At 46.0% G+C, this 13,909-nt stretch overlaps 1 protein-coding gene across 7 annotated transcripts in view; it reads left to right on the top strand.

Annotated features, from left to right (window-relative positions):
* Positions 1-13,909, top strand: part of MAP3K3 (mitogen-activated protein kinase kinase kinase 3) — a 60,798-nt gene that overhangs the window by 32,244 nt on the left and 14,645 nt on the right. For all 7 annotated transcript variants that reach the window (XM_086356978.1, XM_086356980.1, XM_086356981.1 and 4 more), the window contains one exon: positions 4,229-4,349. In XM_086356978.1, coding sequence (XP_086213104.1) covers positions 4,229-4,349 — 121 coding nt within the window. The remainder of the gene's footprint in view (positions 1-4,228; positions 4,350-13,909) is intronic.

The following is a 13,909-nucleotide window of genomic DNA, read 5'->3' as shown; positions in this document are numbered from 1 at the left end:
TTGTCAGCCTTTTTTTAGGTTCTAGCTTGATTTACCTGCTACAGTTTGGCCAGTATTTTTGACTGAGGCCATATTGATTATTCCCCTTTCCTTTAGTCTTTGGATATAATTTGCACACTAGTTTATAGGTTGCTTAGTAATTGCCCTAAAGTTGTTGCGTATTTATAAATTTTATCCCAAAAGATTGTAAGGTCCTTGAGAACTGGAGCTGTATTTTATTGTTCTGGAACCCATCTTCCTAAGAGAGCAACAGTGACTACTTGAAATGTTAGCAAGAGTCAAGTAGAGACCGTATTTAGCAAACCCCTTCTTTACAGAAGAAGTTGGGATTGAAATTTAATGACATGATGGTTTAACTGGGAGCCAACAACCCTGATGGTGATCCCTCCACTCCCCTGACGAGAAACTTGAGACAACTGATTCTATACAGTTGCCTCCACATCCATCAAAGGGTGCGCTCAGCTGCAGGTGCTGCTGCAGCACCCAGAGCTGTGTGAGAGATGACCATCTGATCTCTGACACTCATGGCATTACATTAGATGTTGCATGAAATAAATGCCATATTGATGCCTCTCTTTCTAAGGATGTATATTTAAAAAATTACAAAGTCAGTGTAACATATTGTAAAGTTAAAATAATAAAAAAGGATTGTCTTACATAATTCTGGCACCAAAACATTGATTTTTCCATATGTTTCTCTTTGGCCATATGTATACACACTTTTACGTGTTGTCATGGTGTTTATGCAGTTTTCTAATTTAATTTTTCACTTATTGTCATGTACATTTTTCTGTTAATATACAGTCTTCATGATTATAATTTATAAGGATGCAGAAGTCCCTTGAATGGATAGACCATACTTTTATTCAGTAACCAGTTTTGCTACTGTTAGAATGCTTAAGCTGCTCCTATTTCTTGACATTTATACAGATTTACATTTAAGACTAACAGTATTGGTGGTGATGAAATCTTTCCTTGGAGACTTCCTCAACTAGACTTCAGACTTCTTTGTAAACAGAGGTATCATGATCCAAAATTGCTATGTGCTCAGGTGTCAGAGAAGGCAATGGCACCCCACTCCAGTACTCTTGCCTGGAAAATCCCATGGATGGAGGAGCCTGGTAGGCTGCAGTCCATGGCAGTGCTGAGAGTCCAACACGACTGAACGACTTCACTTTCACTTTTATGCACTGGAGAAGGAAATAACAACCCACTCCAGTGTTCTTGCCTGGAGAATCCCAGGGACGGGGGAGCCTGGTGGGCTGCCGTCTATGGGGTCGCACAGAGTCGGACATGACTGAAGCGACTTAGCAGCAGCAGCAGGTGTCCTCCTTTAGAAGAGTGCTTCTCTGTTTGTGATGAAATCTCACTTTTGTTCTTCTAGTTTCCAATCTGTCATAGACCAGTTCTTTTTAAAAAACACAAAAACTGAAAAGTGGAAAAATTAACTAGAGACATATAAAACACAAGCCCCCGATTTTCATTGTTAGATTCAATAGGCATAAGTCACTCTGCCAAATTGTTGCCAAAGTGTTCATTAGCAACTTACTCTTCATTTCAGTACTTAAATTGTAGAGGACTGGTTCACCATAGGTTGGAGCCTGGCACCAGCCCATAGATCACACTCTGCATACACTTCTTCAGGACACCACATACCCCGGTCTTCATCCCATCTTGATGATCACTGTCAGCTACTTTGTTCTCTATAGTTTCCTTCAGTTTTAGCAGCCTATCACCTCATTAACCTTTTGTTACCATCTGAACCTTTACTTCCCTTCTCATTCTTGTTTTTAAATGTACTGTCTCTTCTCTGGATTCCTTTTTTATTGCTCTTTCTATGACAGATTTTAGCCTTTCATCTGTCTTCATCCCTCAGCAAGGTGGATAGTCATACTCCTCCCATCTCACCTGGCCAAAGCCATGAACCAAACTAAAGCAAACACATGGATACCCCTTTTTTCCCCCTGCATCATTGAGTTCAACTGCTCCTTTTGTCTGATGCCACCAAATCTTTTATCAAGATAATTCGTGGGTCAACTTTTATAATCTTTTTTTGCTGGTTTCCAGTGACTGCAGTCTTTGTGCACGTGGTTCCCTGGTGAAATTTCATGTTGTTTGTGTCGGCCACAACACACTGCTACCCACAGAGTCTTTCAGTGAGGTTTTCACAGAATGGTCTAGTGCCTTCTATTTGCTATCTCTAGAATGTTCTGCCAGCTACACACTTTGCACCCATTGGGACCCCTTTCACTCTCTGCAGGCCCTTTTATTTTTCCCTAGTCCCACCTTCCTCCCTCTCTTTCCCACTTCTAGGTCGTGTTCCAGGTTCCTTGAATCCTTGCATCATCCTCATTTTTGTTTACCATGTCATTCTCATGTCATTCCTAAAATCAGGGTTTTCTGAACTTGACCAAATATTACCAACACTTGGGGGAGATTTTAAAAATACCAGTCCTTGGGTCTTACCCCCAGAGAGTGTGCTGTAGTTGGTCTGAGGTGTTGAAAACCCCACAGGCAGTTCTGCTGGGTAGATGGGGCTGAGAAGCACTGCTTTAAACCAAATATGACTCACCTCCCAGGACCTCACTGCTCTGAGTGTGGTCTATGTACCACCTCATCAACATCACCTGAAAGCTGGTTAGAAATGCAGATCCTCAGTCTCACCCCAGACCTGCTGAATCAGAATCTTGCATTTGAACAAGGTCCCAAGCAATTTGTGTGCACGTGGCAATGTGAGAAGCCCTGCTTGGAAACCTTCGCTGATTCCCTTCATCTGTTTTCCAACTTGATGCCGCAGTCAGCCTTTCCTCTTAGAAACCTATGCTTGTGCCGGCTATTGAACCTCATTTCCTGTCTCAGCTTTTAGATTTGAAAATAGAGAGATTAGAATTTATATTCTTCGGTAATTTCAGATTGTGTTGCCAAGATGTATGGAGTTCCCACTCTGTGTCAGGCCCTGTGTCCCAGCAGGTGTCCTTGAGGTCCTCAGCACAGCTCTTCTCTTTCTGACTGCAGGGCTTGTAGCCTTTCTGTGCCCCTTACTGACCTGCTTCCCCAGCGTGTGGCTTTGATTGTTTTTTCCTCTCTGACCCTTGGCGGAGAGCTATTGCACATCGGAGGCTTCAGCAAGAACACTCACTTCCCCTTGGTCCTGACTTCCCGTTAGAGCAGGACAGTGTGTCAGGACAGCCGGCATGTGATCAGGTCTGGCGCAGGGAGACCAGAGAAGGCTGCTTGGCAGCTGGATCTACCCCTGAGTGCGTGCGGGAAGCCTTTTTCCTGGAGGACAGGATAGAGTTTGTTTTGGTTGTACTTTTTTTTTTTCTTACGGGAGGTGTGTGTGAGAGAGAGAAAGAGAGAGAAAAAGAGAAACAAGTAGAAATTTTGACCCAAGTTATTTATAAATTCTGAGCTCCCACTCTCCATAGCACTCTACTTACTTATGAGCACAGCCTGACATCACTTGCTCCCCTTCAGGCTTCAGTTGTAAACTTTCTCATGCCAGGCCCCCTTTTATTGCTTTGTTTTCTTTCTAGGGCTCACCTCGTGGCCCAACTGAGTCAGTGCAAAGTGGGGTGGATGTAGCAAGGCTGCTGACCCTGTCCTGAAGGCCTTGACCTCTGGCAGCATGGTACCTGTGATAGTCTTTCTGAGATGAACATGGTCCCAAGATGGTTCACATGTAAACTCCAGGAATATGAAGTAGCCAAGCTCACTGTACCCTAATTTTCAGGGAGCAATGATAGGGGGGAAGAAGAAGCATATCACATTATTTTTAAAATGTTTTATCAACCAGAGTTTTTGATGCAGAGGTGGCCATCATTTTCCACTGTGAACCCCCATGCAACAGGTGATCTTGCTGCTGAGAAATCTGCTTTTCCTGCTATTCTCCCCAACCCTTCAGAGAGTTTTATGAGAGGATATTTACAGCTGTTTTCTGTTTGGCACATTACTACAGGAATGCCTGGTATTCCTGTGTGTCTGGGTCATCACCTATTACATGGGAGCACTGGGTATCAGTGCTTTCTATCAGTGAAACTGTAAAATGACATTGAGCAAATAGCGATGGGCCAAATCTGATTGAGGAGTGAGGTTTGGGGGAAAGCTGAGAAGCTCATGCACTGAAAGCATGAAGGTGGCTGAGAGCATGGTGAGTTCCAGGGAGGGGCGAGGGGACGTTTCACAGCCTGCCTCCTTAGTAAGCTGCCTTTTTCCTCTTATCTTGCAGACCAGTTCCTCTCCCCACTCCGGGGTGTCCAGGCAAGTGCGAATCAAAGCTTCCCAGTCTGCGGGAGATATAAATACCATCTACCAGCCCCCTGAGTCCAGGAGCAGGCACCTCTCTGTCAGTGAGTATCTCATCCCTTTTTTTCCTCTTATCTATCTGCCTATGTTTTTTTTTTTAATATTCTTTTAAAAAATAATTATTAATTAAAAAACAGTCATCAAACATTATTGACTGCTAGGCTGTTTGGAATAATCTTCCATGCGTTTCCTTGGGGAAGAGAAATAGTGATATGATTGGGATGGAGTCCTGACCCTTATGGTGTCATGCTGTGGTGGGATAATCAGGTCCTCTTCAACAGCCCCGAAAAAGTGATCTCAAACATCTGCTTGAGGACCTTCAGTGACAGTGGCCCTCACTTCTGACCATACTTTGCCCAAAAGACTAGGGACTTGTGGAGGTAGAAGTCAGGTCCAAGTTTGAGTTTTGATATCAAGCCTCTTGCTTATGGTTCCTGAGGAGTTCTGATACTTCACGGAAGATGCAGGCCAACAAGACTCCTGGAGCGTCCTAAGTTGTCTAGGAGGACAGGAGACTACTGACGTAATATATACAGTTGGCTCATTAGTCAGAAAGATATGTAGCTGCTGCCAGGCCTTCCTGGGAAAGAAATCTAAATCAGATCTGTGCATTGCACCAGGCAGTCCAGTTTTGCTCTGGATCCCTTTTCCCACATTTGAGGAGAAAGCTCTCTTTTTGAATTGTGCAGTTTGTTTCAAGGGGGAAGTCTGGCCTTGTCAGCATTTGCATTGAGATTGCTGCCCTGATGTTGCTGGAACCCCTGCTGCTGTCCATACAGGTTCTCTCTGGGCGGGTAGAATTGCATCAAACTGAACAGTTTTCCAAAGAATAGCAAGAAGAGATAAGAAAGCCTTCCTCAGCGATCAATGCAAAGAAATAGAGGAAAACAACAGAATGGGAAAGACTAGAGACCTCTTCAAGAAAATTAGAGATACAAAGGGAACATTTCATGCAAAGATGGGCTCGATAAAGGACAGAAATGGTGTGGACCTAACAAAAGCAGAAGATATTAAGAAGAGGTGGCAAGAATACACAGAACTGTACAAAAAAGATCTTCACAACCCAGATAATCACGATGGTGTGATCACTGACCTAGAGCCAGATATCCTGGAATGTGAAGTCAAGTGGGCCTTAGAAAGCATCACTACGAACAAAGCTAGTGGAGGTGATGGAATTCCAGTTGAGCTATTTCAAATCCTGAAAGATGATGCTGTGAAAGTGCTGCACTCAATATGCCAGCAAATTTGGAAAACTCAGCAGTGGCCATAGGACTGGAAAAGGTCAGTTTTCATTCCAATCCCAAAGAAAGGCAATGCCAAAGAATGCTCAAACTACCGCACAATTGCACTCATCTCACATGCTAGTAAAGTAATGCTTAAAATTCTCCAAGCCAGGCTTCAGCAATACGTGAACCGTGAACTTCCTGATGTTCAAGCTGGTTTTAGAAAAAGCAGAGGAACCAGAGATCAAATTGCCAACATCTGCTGGATCATGGAAAAAGCAAGAGAGTTCCAGAAAAACATCTATTTCTGCTTTATTGACTATGCCAAAGCCTTTGACTGTGTGGATCACAATAAACTGTGGAAAATTCTTAAAGAGATGGCAATACCAGACCACCTGACCTGCCTCTTGAGAACTGTATGCAGGTCAGGAAGCAGCAGTTAGAACTGGACATGGAACAACAGACTGGTTCCAAATAGGACAAGGAGTACGTCAAGGCTGTATACTGTCACCCTGCTTATTAACTTCTATGCAGAGTACATCATGAGAAACGCTGGACTGGAAGAAACACAAGCTGGAATCCAGATTGCCGGGAGAAATATCAATAACTTCAGATATGCAGATGACACCAACCTTACGGCAGAAAGTGAAGAGGAACTCAAAAACCTCTTGATGAAAGTGAAAGTGGAGAGTGAAAAAGTTGGCTTAAAGCTCAACATTCAGAAAACGAAGATCATGGCATCCGGTCCCATCACTTCATGGGAAATAGATGGGGAAACAGTGGAAACAGTGTCAGACTTTATTTTTTTGGGCTCCAAAATCACTGCAGATGGTGACTGCAGCCATGAAATTCAAAGACGCTTACTCCTTGGAAGGAAAGTTATGACCAACCTAGATAGCATATTCCAAAGCAGAGACATTACTTTGCCAACAAAGGTCCGTCTAGTTAAGGCTGTGTTTTTTCCTGTTGTCATGTATGGGTGTGAGAGTTGGACTGTGAAGAAGGCTGAGTGCCGAAGAATTGATGCTTTTGAACTGTGGTGTTGGAGAAGACTCTTGAGAGTCCCTTGGACTGCAAGGAGATCCAACCAGTCCATTCTGAAGGAGATCAGCCCTGGGTGTTCTTTGGAAGGACTGATGCTAAAGCTGAAACTCCCGTACTTTGGCCACCTCATGTGAAGAGTTGACTCATTGGAAAAGACTCTGATGCTGGGAGGGATTGGGGGCAGGAGGAGAAGGGGACGACAGAGGATGAGATGGCTGGATGGCATCACTGACTTAATGGACCTGAGTCTGAGTGAACTCCGGGAGTTGGTGATGGACAGGGAGGCCTGGCGTGCTGCAATTCATGGGGTCGCAAAGAGTCGGACATGACTGAGTGACTGAACTGAACTGAACTGCTCTCTGGAGATCTGGAGCTGAGCTGGCAGCCAGGCGGAACGGGGTGGCCGGGGTGCTGCATTCTAAGCATCAGTCCTGTCATGGAGCTTGTGTGGGAATAAGAAGCCTCCCCAGGGAGCAGCAGAAAGATTGTGCTGCTGATGCACTGACTCTGCCTCACTGAGTAATTTCTGGAGCCTGAGGAAGCTCTGGTAGTAAGTGTTGCCAAGCTGGAAGTCCATATATGCATTTCATATTTCCATAGCCTTGTGGATGATTGATGGGTATGTTTACAGTAAGCTGGTTGAGGGGAGAGCCAATACCCGAGCAGGGAGACCTTATCCAGAGCATCTCTGGCCCTAGAATCCAGGTGTCCTGGAACCTGCGTATCTCTGCTAGTTTGGCCTCTGTTCTGGAGTCCCTGTAGAGACCAAGGGGCTGGAGGGGGTCAGCACTGCTCCTTTGTGGAGGAAGCAGTGAGTACTGACACTGGGCAGTGATGTGGCCTCCTGCTCCTAAGCAAGTGCCTGTGACGTGTGTGGAGGTGGGTGCTAAAAGGTTGGCCATTGTCATAGGGGCCCGATTTGGAATTTCCTTGTCTGAGAGTGCTGAGGAGTAAAATCTCTACAAATGAGTTCCTGTCTATATAAAGAATGGGCAACACAGCCTCCCAGCATGCAGAGATCCTGGGTTCCTCCCTTCAGCCAGCATTATATCCCAGGCTCTAGGCTGGTGTGGGGTCTACGGTGGAGGCACCTGGAAGGCCGAGGGTGGTGTGGGGACACAGAGGAGAGAGAACCAGCTCCGCCCAGGACTTTGCTTTCACAAGAGAGGGAACATCAGAGATGACAAATGAAGGGAAGATTTACTGAGTGTGAAATGTAGACAGATATTCCAGGCACAGAAAGGGGCATCTGCCAGGCACAATCACCAAAGAAGATGGTGACTTCTGAGAACACCAGGTGGTTCTGGATTATGAAAGAGACTCGTAAAGCTGGGATGTGGCAGAGGCTATGTCTGACTAGAATGACCTGGGATGTACATCCAATGTGAGCTGGAATTTTAGAGGTTATGGAGGATTTCCATAGGCCAGGATGAGGGGAGAGGTCATTTCAGGGGTCTGCTGGTGGTGATCCCACGTACCCTTCTGACTGGGCTGATGTATTTGAAGGAGAAATAGAGATGTCTGCTATGACCAAGGAGCCTCAACTGCACATGGACTTGCTCTGTGGGCGGTGGGCAGCTGCTGGGAGTGGTGACCCCTGGTACCATCTCTGTTCTAACGCTTATCACATTATCTTATGGTATCTCTCTCCTTTTACTCATTTGTTCATTTAGGAAATAATTAGCTAGAATATCTGCTGTGTGCCGGAATCATGGAAATCAAAAACACAGTTCCTGTCCCTGTGGCCCTTATATACCTGTAGGAGGTCAGATCTCACTTGTCGTGACTTATCTCTAATTATACGCTGTGACCAAAAGGTGTGTGGTGGTGTTAGCACATACAGCTGAAGGATATGACCTGATTTTAGGGCCAGTGAAGCCTTAGGCTGTGACCTAGAGCATGAATGGGAGTTATTCAAAAGGACAGGGAGGAGAGTTCCTGGCTTTGCTTGCAGAGGCCTCATGAAAAGGGGAGTGCCCTGTGTTTCAGGAACAGGAGGAAGCCCTGAGGGCTGGAGACCTGAGAACAGGGCAAGGGGGATGGGCTGAGGCTGAGCAGGAGGGGCCAAGCCTTGTGGACTGTCAGGTAGATTTCAGTCCTATGGTGAAGGCAGTAAAAAATCCACTTTAGGATTTTTAAGTGAAGAGGAATGGGTGATGTATTCGGATTTTTATTTTGAAAAGATTTTTCTAGCTACATAAGGGGTGGAGAGCCGATCCAAGAGGGTCAAGCATGGCTCCAAGGGAAAGCCATATTAGCCTATGTAATGGTCCAGATGAAAGAAGACAGAAACGTGGATTAGACTAGTGATGGTAAGTAAAGCGGAAGGACCAGGTGGATTTGAGACATTTAGAAGGTAACGCCATTAGAACATGGCATTGTGGTCTGGGGAGGTGGTGGGGTGGTCACTGAAATCCATTTAGGATCTGCAGGGTCTGAACTATTTTCATGATAATACTAAGACGTCGATCGGCTTTTCACTAATTCTCTCACAAATAGAGGAATTTTCCAGAGGTTACCTGCTTGGGGTAATATCATTGCTCTGTGGCTAATGGGATGTGTGCTTGTGTATCAGTGTGTTTTAAACTTTCTGACCCTAATTTCTAATACAGTGAATATCAACTGGTTATAACCCCCATAAATAAAAGATCTTTGGTGTCCTCAATTTTAGAAGTGAAAAAGTGTTCTAAGATCAGAAGGGTTAAGAACCACTGTGGTATTGGATTGCATTTTCAGGTGTTGAGAGAGCAGGATGGTAAGTTACTGGTTTATGGATATCTGGCAGTACCTTTCACCAAGACAGAGATTAGAAGTGAGCCTGGTTTCAGGTGCTGAGAAGGGCATGAAATTTTAGGCAGGTTGAATTGGAGATGGATTTGAGTCAGCTAAGAGAAGACAGCAGATGGGCAGCTAACTCTGCAAATCTCTAGCTCAGAGGGGAGAAAACTAGCAGTAGAGGAGAAAAATGGATGTTATCAAGTTGAAGCCATGGGCCCAGATGAGAGTTTCTAAACGTACTCTAGAGTGAGAAGAAAAGAGGCCCTAGGACTGAGCCTTAGAAATCCAGACAGTGACCAGTTAGAGGAGGATGAACCTGTGGAGGACACAGGAAAGGAGTGACCAGAGAAGTAGGAGGGAGAGTATGCCAGGGTGGGAAGGAGGTCCTCCACGCCGCCAGCCAGGTTGAAAAGGACAGACCAAGAGTAAAAACTTGTCATTTTCATCCATACATCTGATTGCTTGCTCTGCTCGTATGGGGTAGGGCCTTCTGGAATAGAAGGAAACAGAAAGAGAGGAGTTAGGGTTTAAGCATGAGGGACAGAAGTCCTAGCCATGCAAATGGGGTCAAATGAGAAGCCTTGGCGACGCAGCCCCCACCAACAGGAGGGGCTCTTGGCCTTCCTTCCCCACCAGCATCAACATACCTGTGCGTATTGAGCGGAAGACTGAACATGCAGGTCATTCAGCTCCCACTGCAGCATTTTCAATAATGAGGAAGTGCAGCAAAGCCCAACCCAATTTGAGACAACTTTATTTGAGATTAGTCCTTATTTTGAGTTGAGATTCTGCCTTCTCTCACTTCACCCATTGACTCTAGTACTGCCATCTTGAGCAGCACAGATAACATCTTTCATGTGACAGCTTTTTAGATGCTTGAAACCAGCTATCATGTTCACCTTTGGTTTTTCCCATCATAATATACATACCTTGAATTCCAGTTTTTTTCAATCCAATTAGCTTTAAAAAAAAAAACAAAAAAAAACCACCCCAAACCAAAAATAAAACCTACTAGATAATATGTTAACCCAAAAGAGAGACCCCTGGGGAAGATCTCCAGACAAGGCAGACGGAATTTCCCTATGTGAAGATACCCTTCTTTGTGTCCTTGCCTCTGGAGATTCTACCCACCTTTGACACTGAGAGCTCAAGCACTGTTTCTTCCGTAATACATCAGGCGATGCCCTTAAGCCCTCAAGTAAAGGACTCATCCCTGCCACATCTGACTCGCGTTTGGCCGAGCGCATCTTAAGTGCCTTTGTCTCTGTTCTCATTCCATTTTGCTCCTCTTCTTGCCACTGTGACCTGCAGTGGGCATGCCAGATTGCAACCCCTCAGGAATGGGAAGGTGATGAGTAGAGGCAATTAGTTCTTTTTCAAAGGGTTTGGCTGTGAAAGAAAAAAAAGAGGTGGGCTAGTGGCTTAAGGGAGTGGCAGAAATAAGGTCAGGCTATTTTTAGGCTAGAGATCTGAGCTTGTTGATGAAAGGAGGCACAGAGACAGCTGAAAAGGAGATTGGAGCCCGTGAAGAGGGGACCCTAGGGTCCCCTGGGGTCCTGCTGAGAGTCAACGGGGGAGTCCAGGCCGAAGGCTTACAGTGCCTGGGTAAGGAGGAAGGCAGCCCTGGTCCTCAGAGAGGAGAGGTGGAAAAACGGGAGTGTTGAAAGGATGAGATGCCTGACAGTGGCACCTGGACAGTAACGGGTTAGAGAGCTGCGCGCGGTGCGGACCTCCGCCCTGGTACAGATGAGGAGAGTGAGCTGCCGAGGCGGTGGCCGCAAACACAGGAACAAAGTGGCCAGCTCCTTCACTCCCGCAGGTTTTTCTCCTTGCTTAAAATTCTGCAGTACTGGACCAGACCAGAAACTGTGTAGTGGTAGTAGCAACTTCAGAACAAAACGGGAGGTTTGCAAGTTGAAACACAGGATTTTCTCAGGGTCTTATGGGATGACAGTATCGAGAAGCTCTGTTCTGTACAGCCTGGTCCAGTGTGAGGAAATGGGGATATATTGGTTAAGCTTTTCCATTGATGAAGAAAAAAAAGATTGGATTCCTCCCCTCATCGCCCCCCAAGAGAGAACCGGGTTTAGAGAAAATAGTTGATGGCCAAAAACAGCTATCTCTTTGTACTTGTAGTGACCTGCACATTAACACTGACCCAAAGCCCTAGAACTCCCTGTGGAGGCAACTTCCTGACTGCATCAGCTTCCTGACAGGAGTCTCCTATGAGAAGGGCTCAAGTCTGGGAGACTCTCTTTCAGCTTTGAGTCAAAGAACAGAGCAAAAGACTCAGCCATATCCTGGGGTAAGAGTTTTGCTCCAGCTCTGCTGCCCTGGATCAAGGAGGAATGTGGCCAGCCAGCAGCATGAACCCCTGTGTAGAGAGGCTTTGTAGGAAGCTGCGGCCACCCTGAACACAGGATTATCAGTCCGTTCTTTTGCTTCAGCTGGTAATGACAGGGGCCCCTTGGCACGAGTGGCCTGGTGAGACTAGAGCAGGAGCAGGCTGGAGTGCCAGGGGAGGGTGGCCCAGAGAAGCTGCTCTCCCTGTTGTGCCCGCTGGGACCTGGGTTGACTGCAAACCGGCATGGCACTGTGCTCATGCCTCCTGGCTCGCTGCAGTCCTGCTAGTAAACATGTGAGCATCAGTGAGTCTCTGTGGTCAGTATCTTGTCCTGCTCTGGTCCCTGTCTCACTCATTCTCAGCGGCTGTTGTGTGTGTCATTAGCCCCTAATTTCTGAAATGAAGATAAAAACAAAACTGAAAATGCTCCGGAGCAGTTCTGCCAACTCCTGATTTTTCCATTCGCTTCCTCTGATAGCCATTGGTTTGGGGAGACTTCCCTTTCCTGCCCCAAGCTGTGGGCCTGTGCACAATAGCCCCTGGCCCACTGCCCATCAGATAACAAGGCTGGCTCTCGGCAGGCAGCAATGTGTATTGGAAAAAGTGAAAGTCTCTGGCTGGAAATAAAAGCTCAGAAACCCTCTGCTGTTTTCCCCCAGCCCCTCCTGGGTCTGTAGTGCAGGCTTCATGTGAGCTAGTCCCATCCCACCTGCAGAACCAGCGGGGAGTTCAGTGGTAGCTGGTGGAGGAGAGAGAATGGGTGGTGAGGGGCCATGGATCTTTTGTCCCAGGAGGTCTCACCCTAGACACCCTGTGTGACAGACTGAGGGTACTTCAGCCTGTCTTGGGATAGTTTGGACCAATGTGTGGGATTTCATCAGTATGTAAGAGTTTTTCTTTCTCTCTAATCATAAGAGACACCTTTTGTTTGTTTTAGGTCAAATATGTAATACCTTTTCACTCCAGAATATATTGGTCAGGGTTGAGTTGCACAGAACAGAATCCACTCTGACTAGTTTCAGGAAGAAGGCATTTAAAACACATTCTGGCTTATAAAATCAAAAAGAGTGAGAAACAGACTCAAGAAGTCTAAAAATGCTACAGAGCTCCTCTTCCTCCTGTAATGAGGAAACCAGATCCAGAATTAGGGCCCCTCTGCTCTGTCCGCACACCACTTACACGGGGATCCCTGCACCTGTGTCTTGACATCAGGAAAACTGGGAACCACAGGTGAGGCCTCTGCTAACGCTGCAGCAGAAAACCAAGGCTTCCAGGACCGTGCCCAGAAACAGCAGGGATTTCAGGAAGCCGTGTAAATGTACATAAGTGCATCGACTGGCTGAACCTAAAGGAGGTCTTAGAATTAATAGTTTCTAGCTGATTAACTTCTGAAGTACAGGAAGGCACCCTGCAAGGGCAGAATGTATCTTGAGTCTAACCTGTTATCTCCTCCACATATAATGAAGGAAACAAATGGAATTCTAGCATGTAGGTGTGTACCTGTGCTACCACATTTCATTTATAATTTTCAAAAAAGGCAATAAGGTAGATAGTTCTTCCCATTTTCGTAAGTGAGGAAATTTAGGTGAGAGTTTAAATCATTCAGCTAATGAGTGACAAAACCTGCTCTGAATCTCTGCACATCTGATTTTCAAGCTTAGGCTTTTCTCACTATACCTTGCTCACCTCTTTGGGTTGCTTCTGCTGCTGACAAATTGTTGCCAACATAGGGATTGGATTTCCATAGGACTTGTGGGCTACTAGAATGTTATCCAAGGCTGGAAGTGGGAAGCAGGCACTTGGCTAATGTTTGTAAGCCAAATGTTAAAAAGTGAACTGTGCTTTGGGGCATGGTAAGGCTTAAGAAAGCCATCTTTTTTCCATGGTTACACTGGAATTTTATGGTACAGTGGGGAGAGAAATGGCTGGCTGCCTGGATCTTTGACATCTGACCCTCTGACAAATGGAGTAGCTTTCTTATTCCCATTTGATTTCCTCTTACCTCCATCTTGTTGTTGCCTTTGAGCCCTCCGTTGGCCAGAGGGCATCTTGCATCCAGCTTACAAGTGACCATGGACAGAACACCTCTGAATCTGAGTGATGTAAAATGTGGCCCTGTGTTTCTCTTGTGCTGTCGAGGAATCCCCATATTAGCCTCGCTCCTGCTCCTTGAAGAAAGGCAGTTGGGTTCCCCCTTGAGTGGAATCCCCCCACC

Source organism: Bos grunniens, chromosome 19 (genome assembly GCF_055505025.1).
Source record: "Bos grunniens cultivar Pamir isolate PY7600 chromosome 19, Bosgru_T2T1.0, whole genome shotgun sequence".
NCBI classification, from domain to species: Eukaryota; Metazoa; Chordata; class Mammalia; order Artiodactyla; family Bovidae; genus Bos; species Bos grunniens.
The sequence above is the reverse complement of the archived record's forward strand: the minus strand, read 5'-3'. Positions and strand labels throughout refer to the sequence as shown.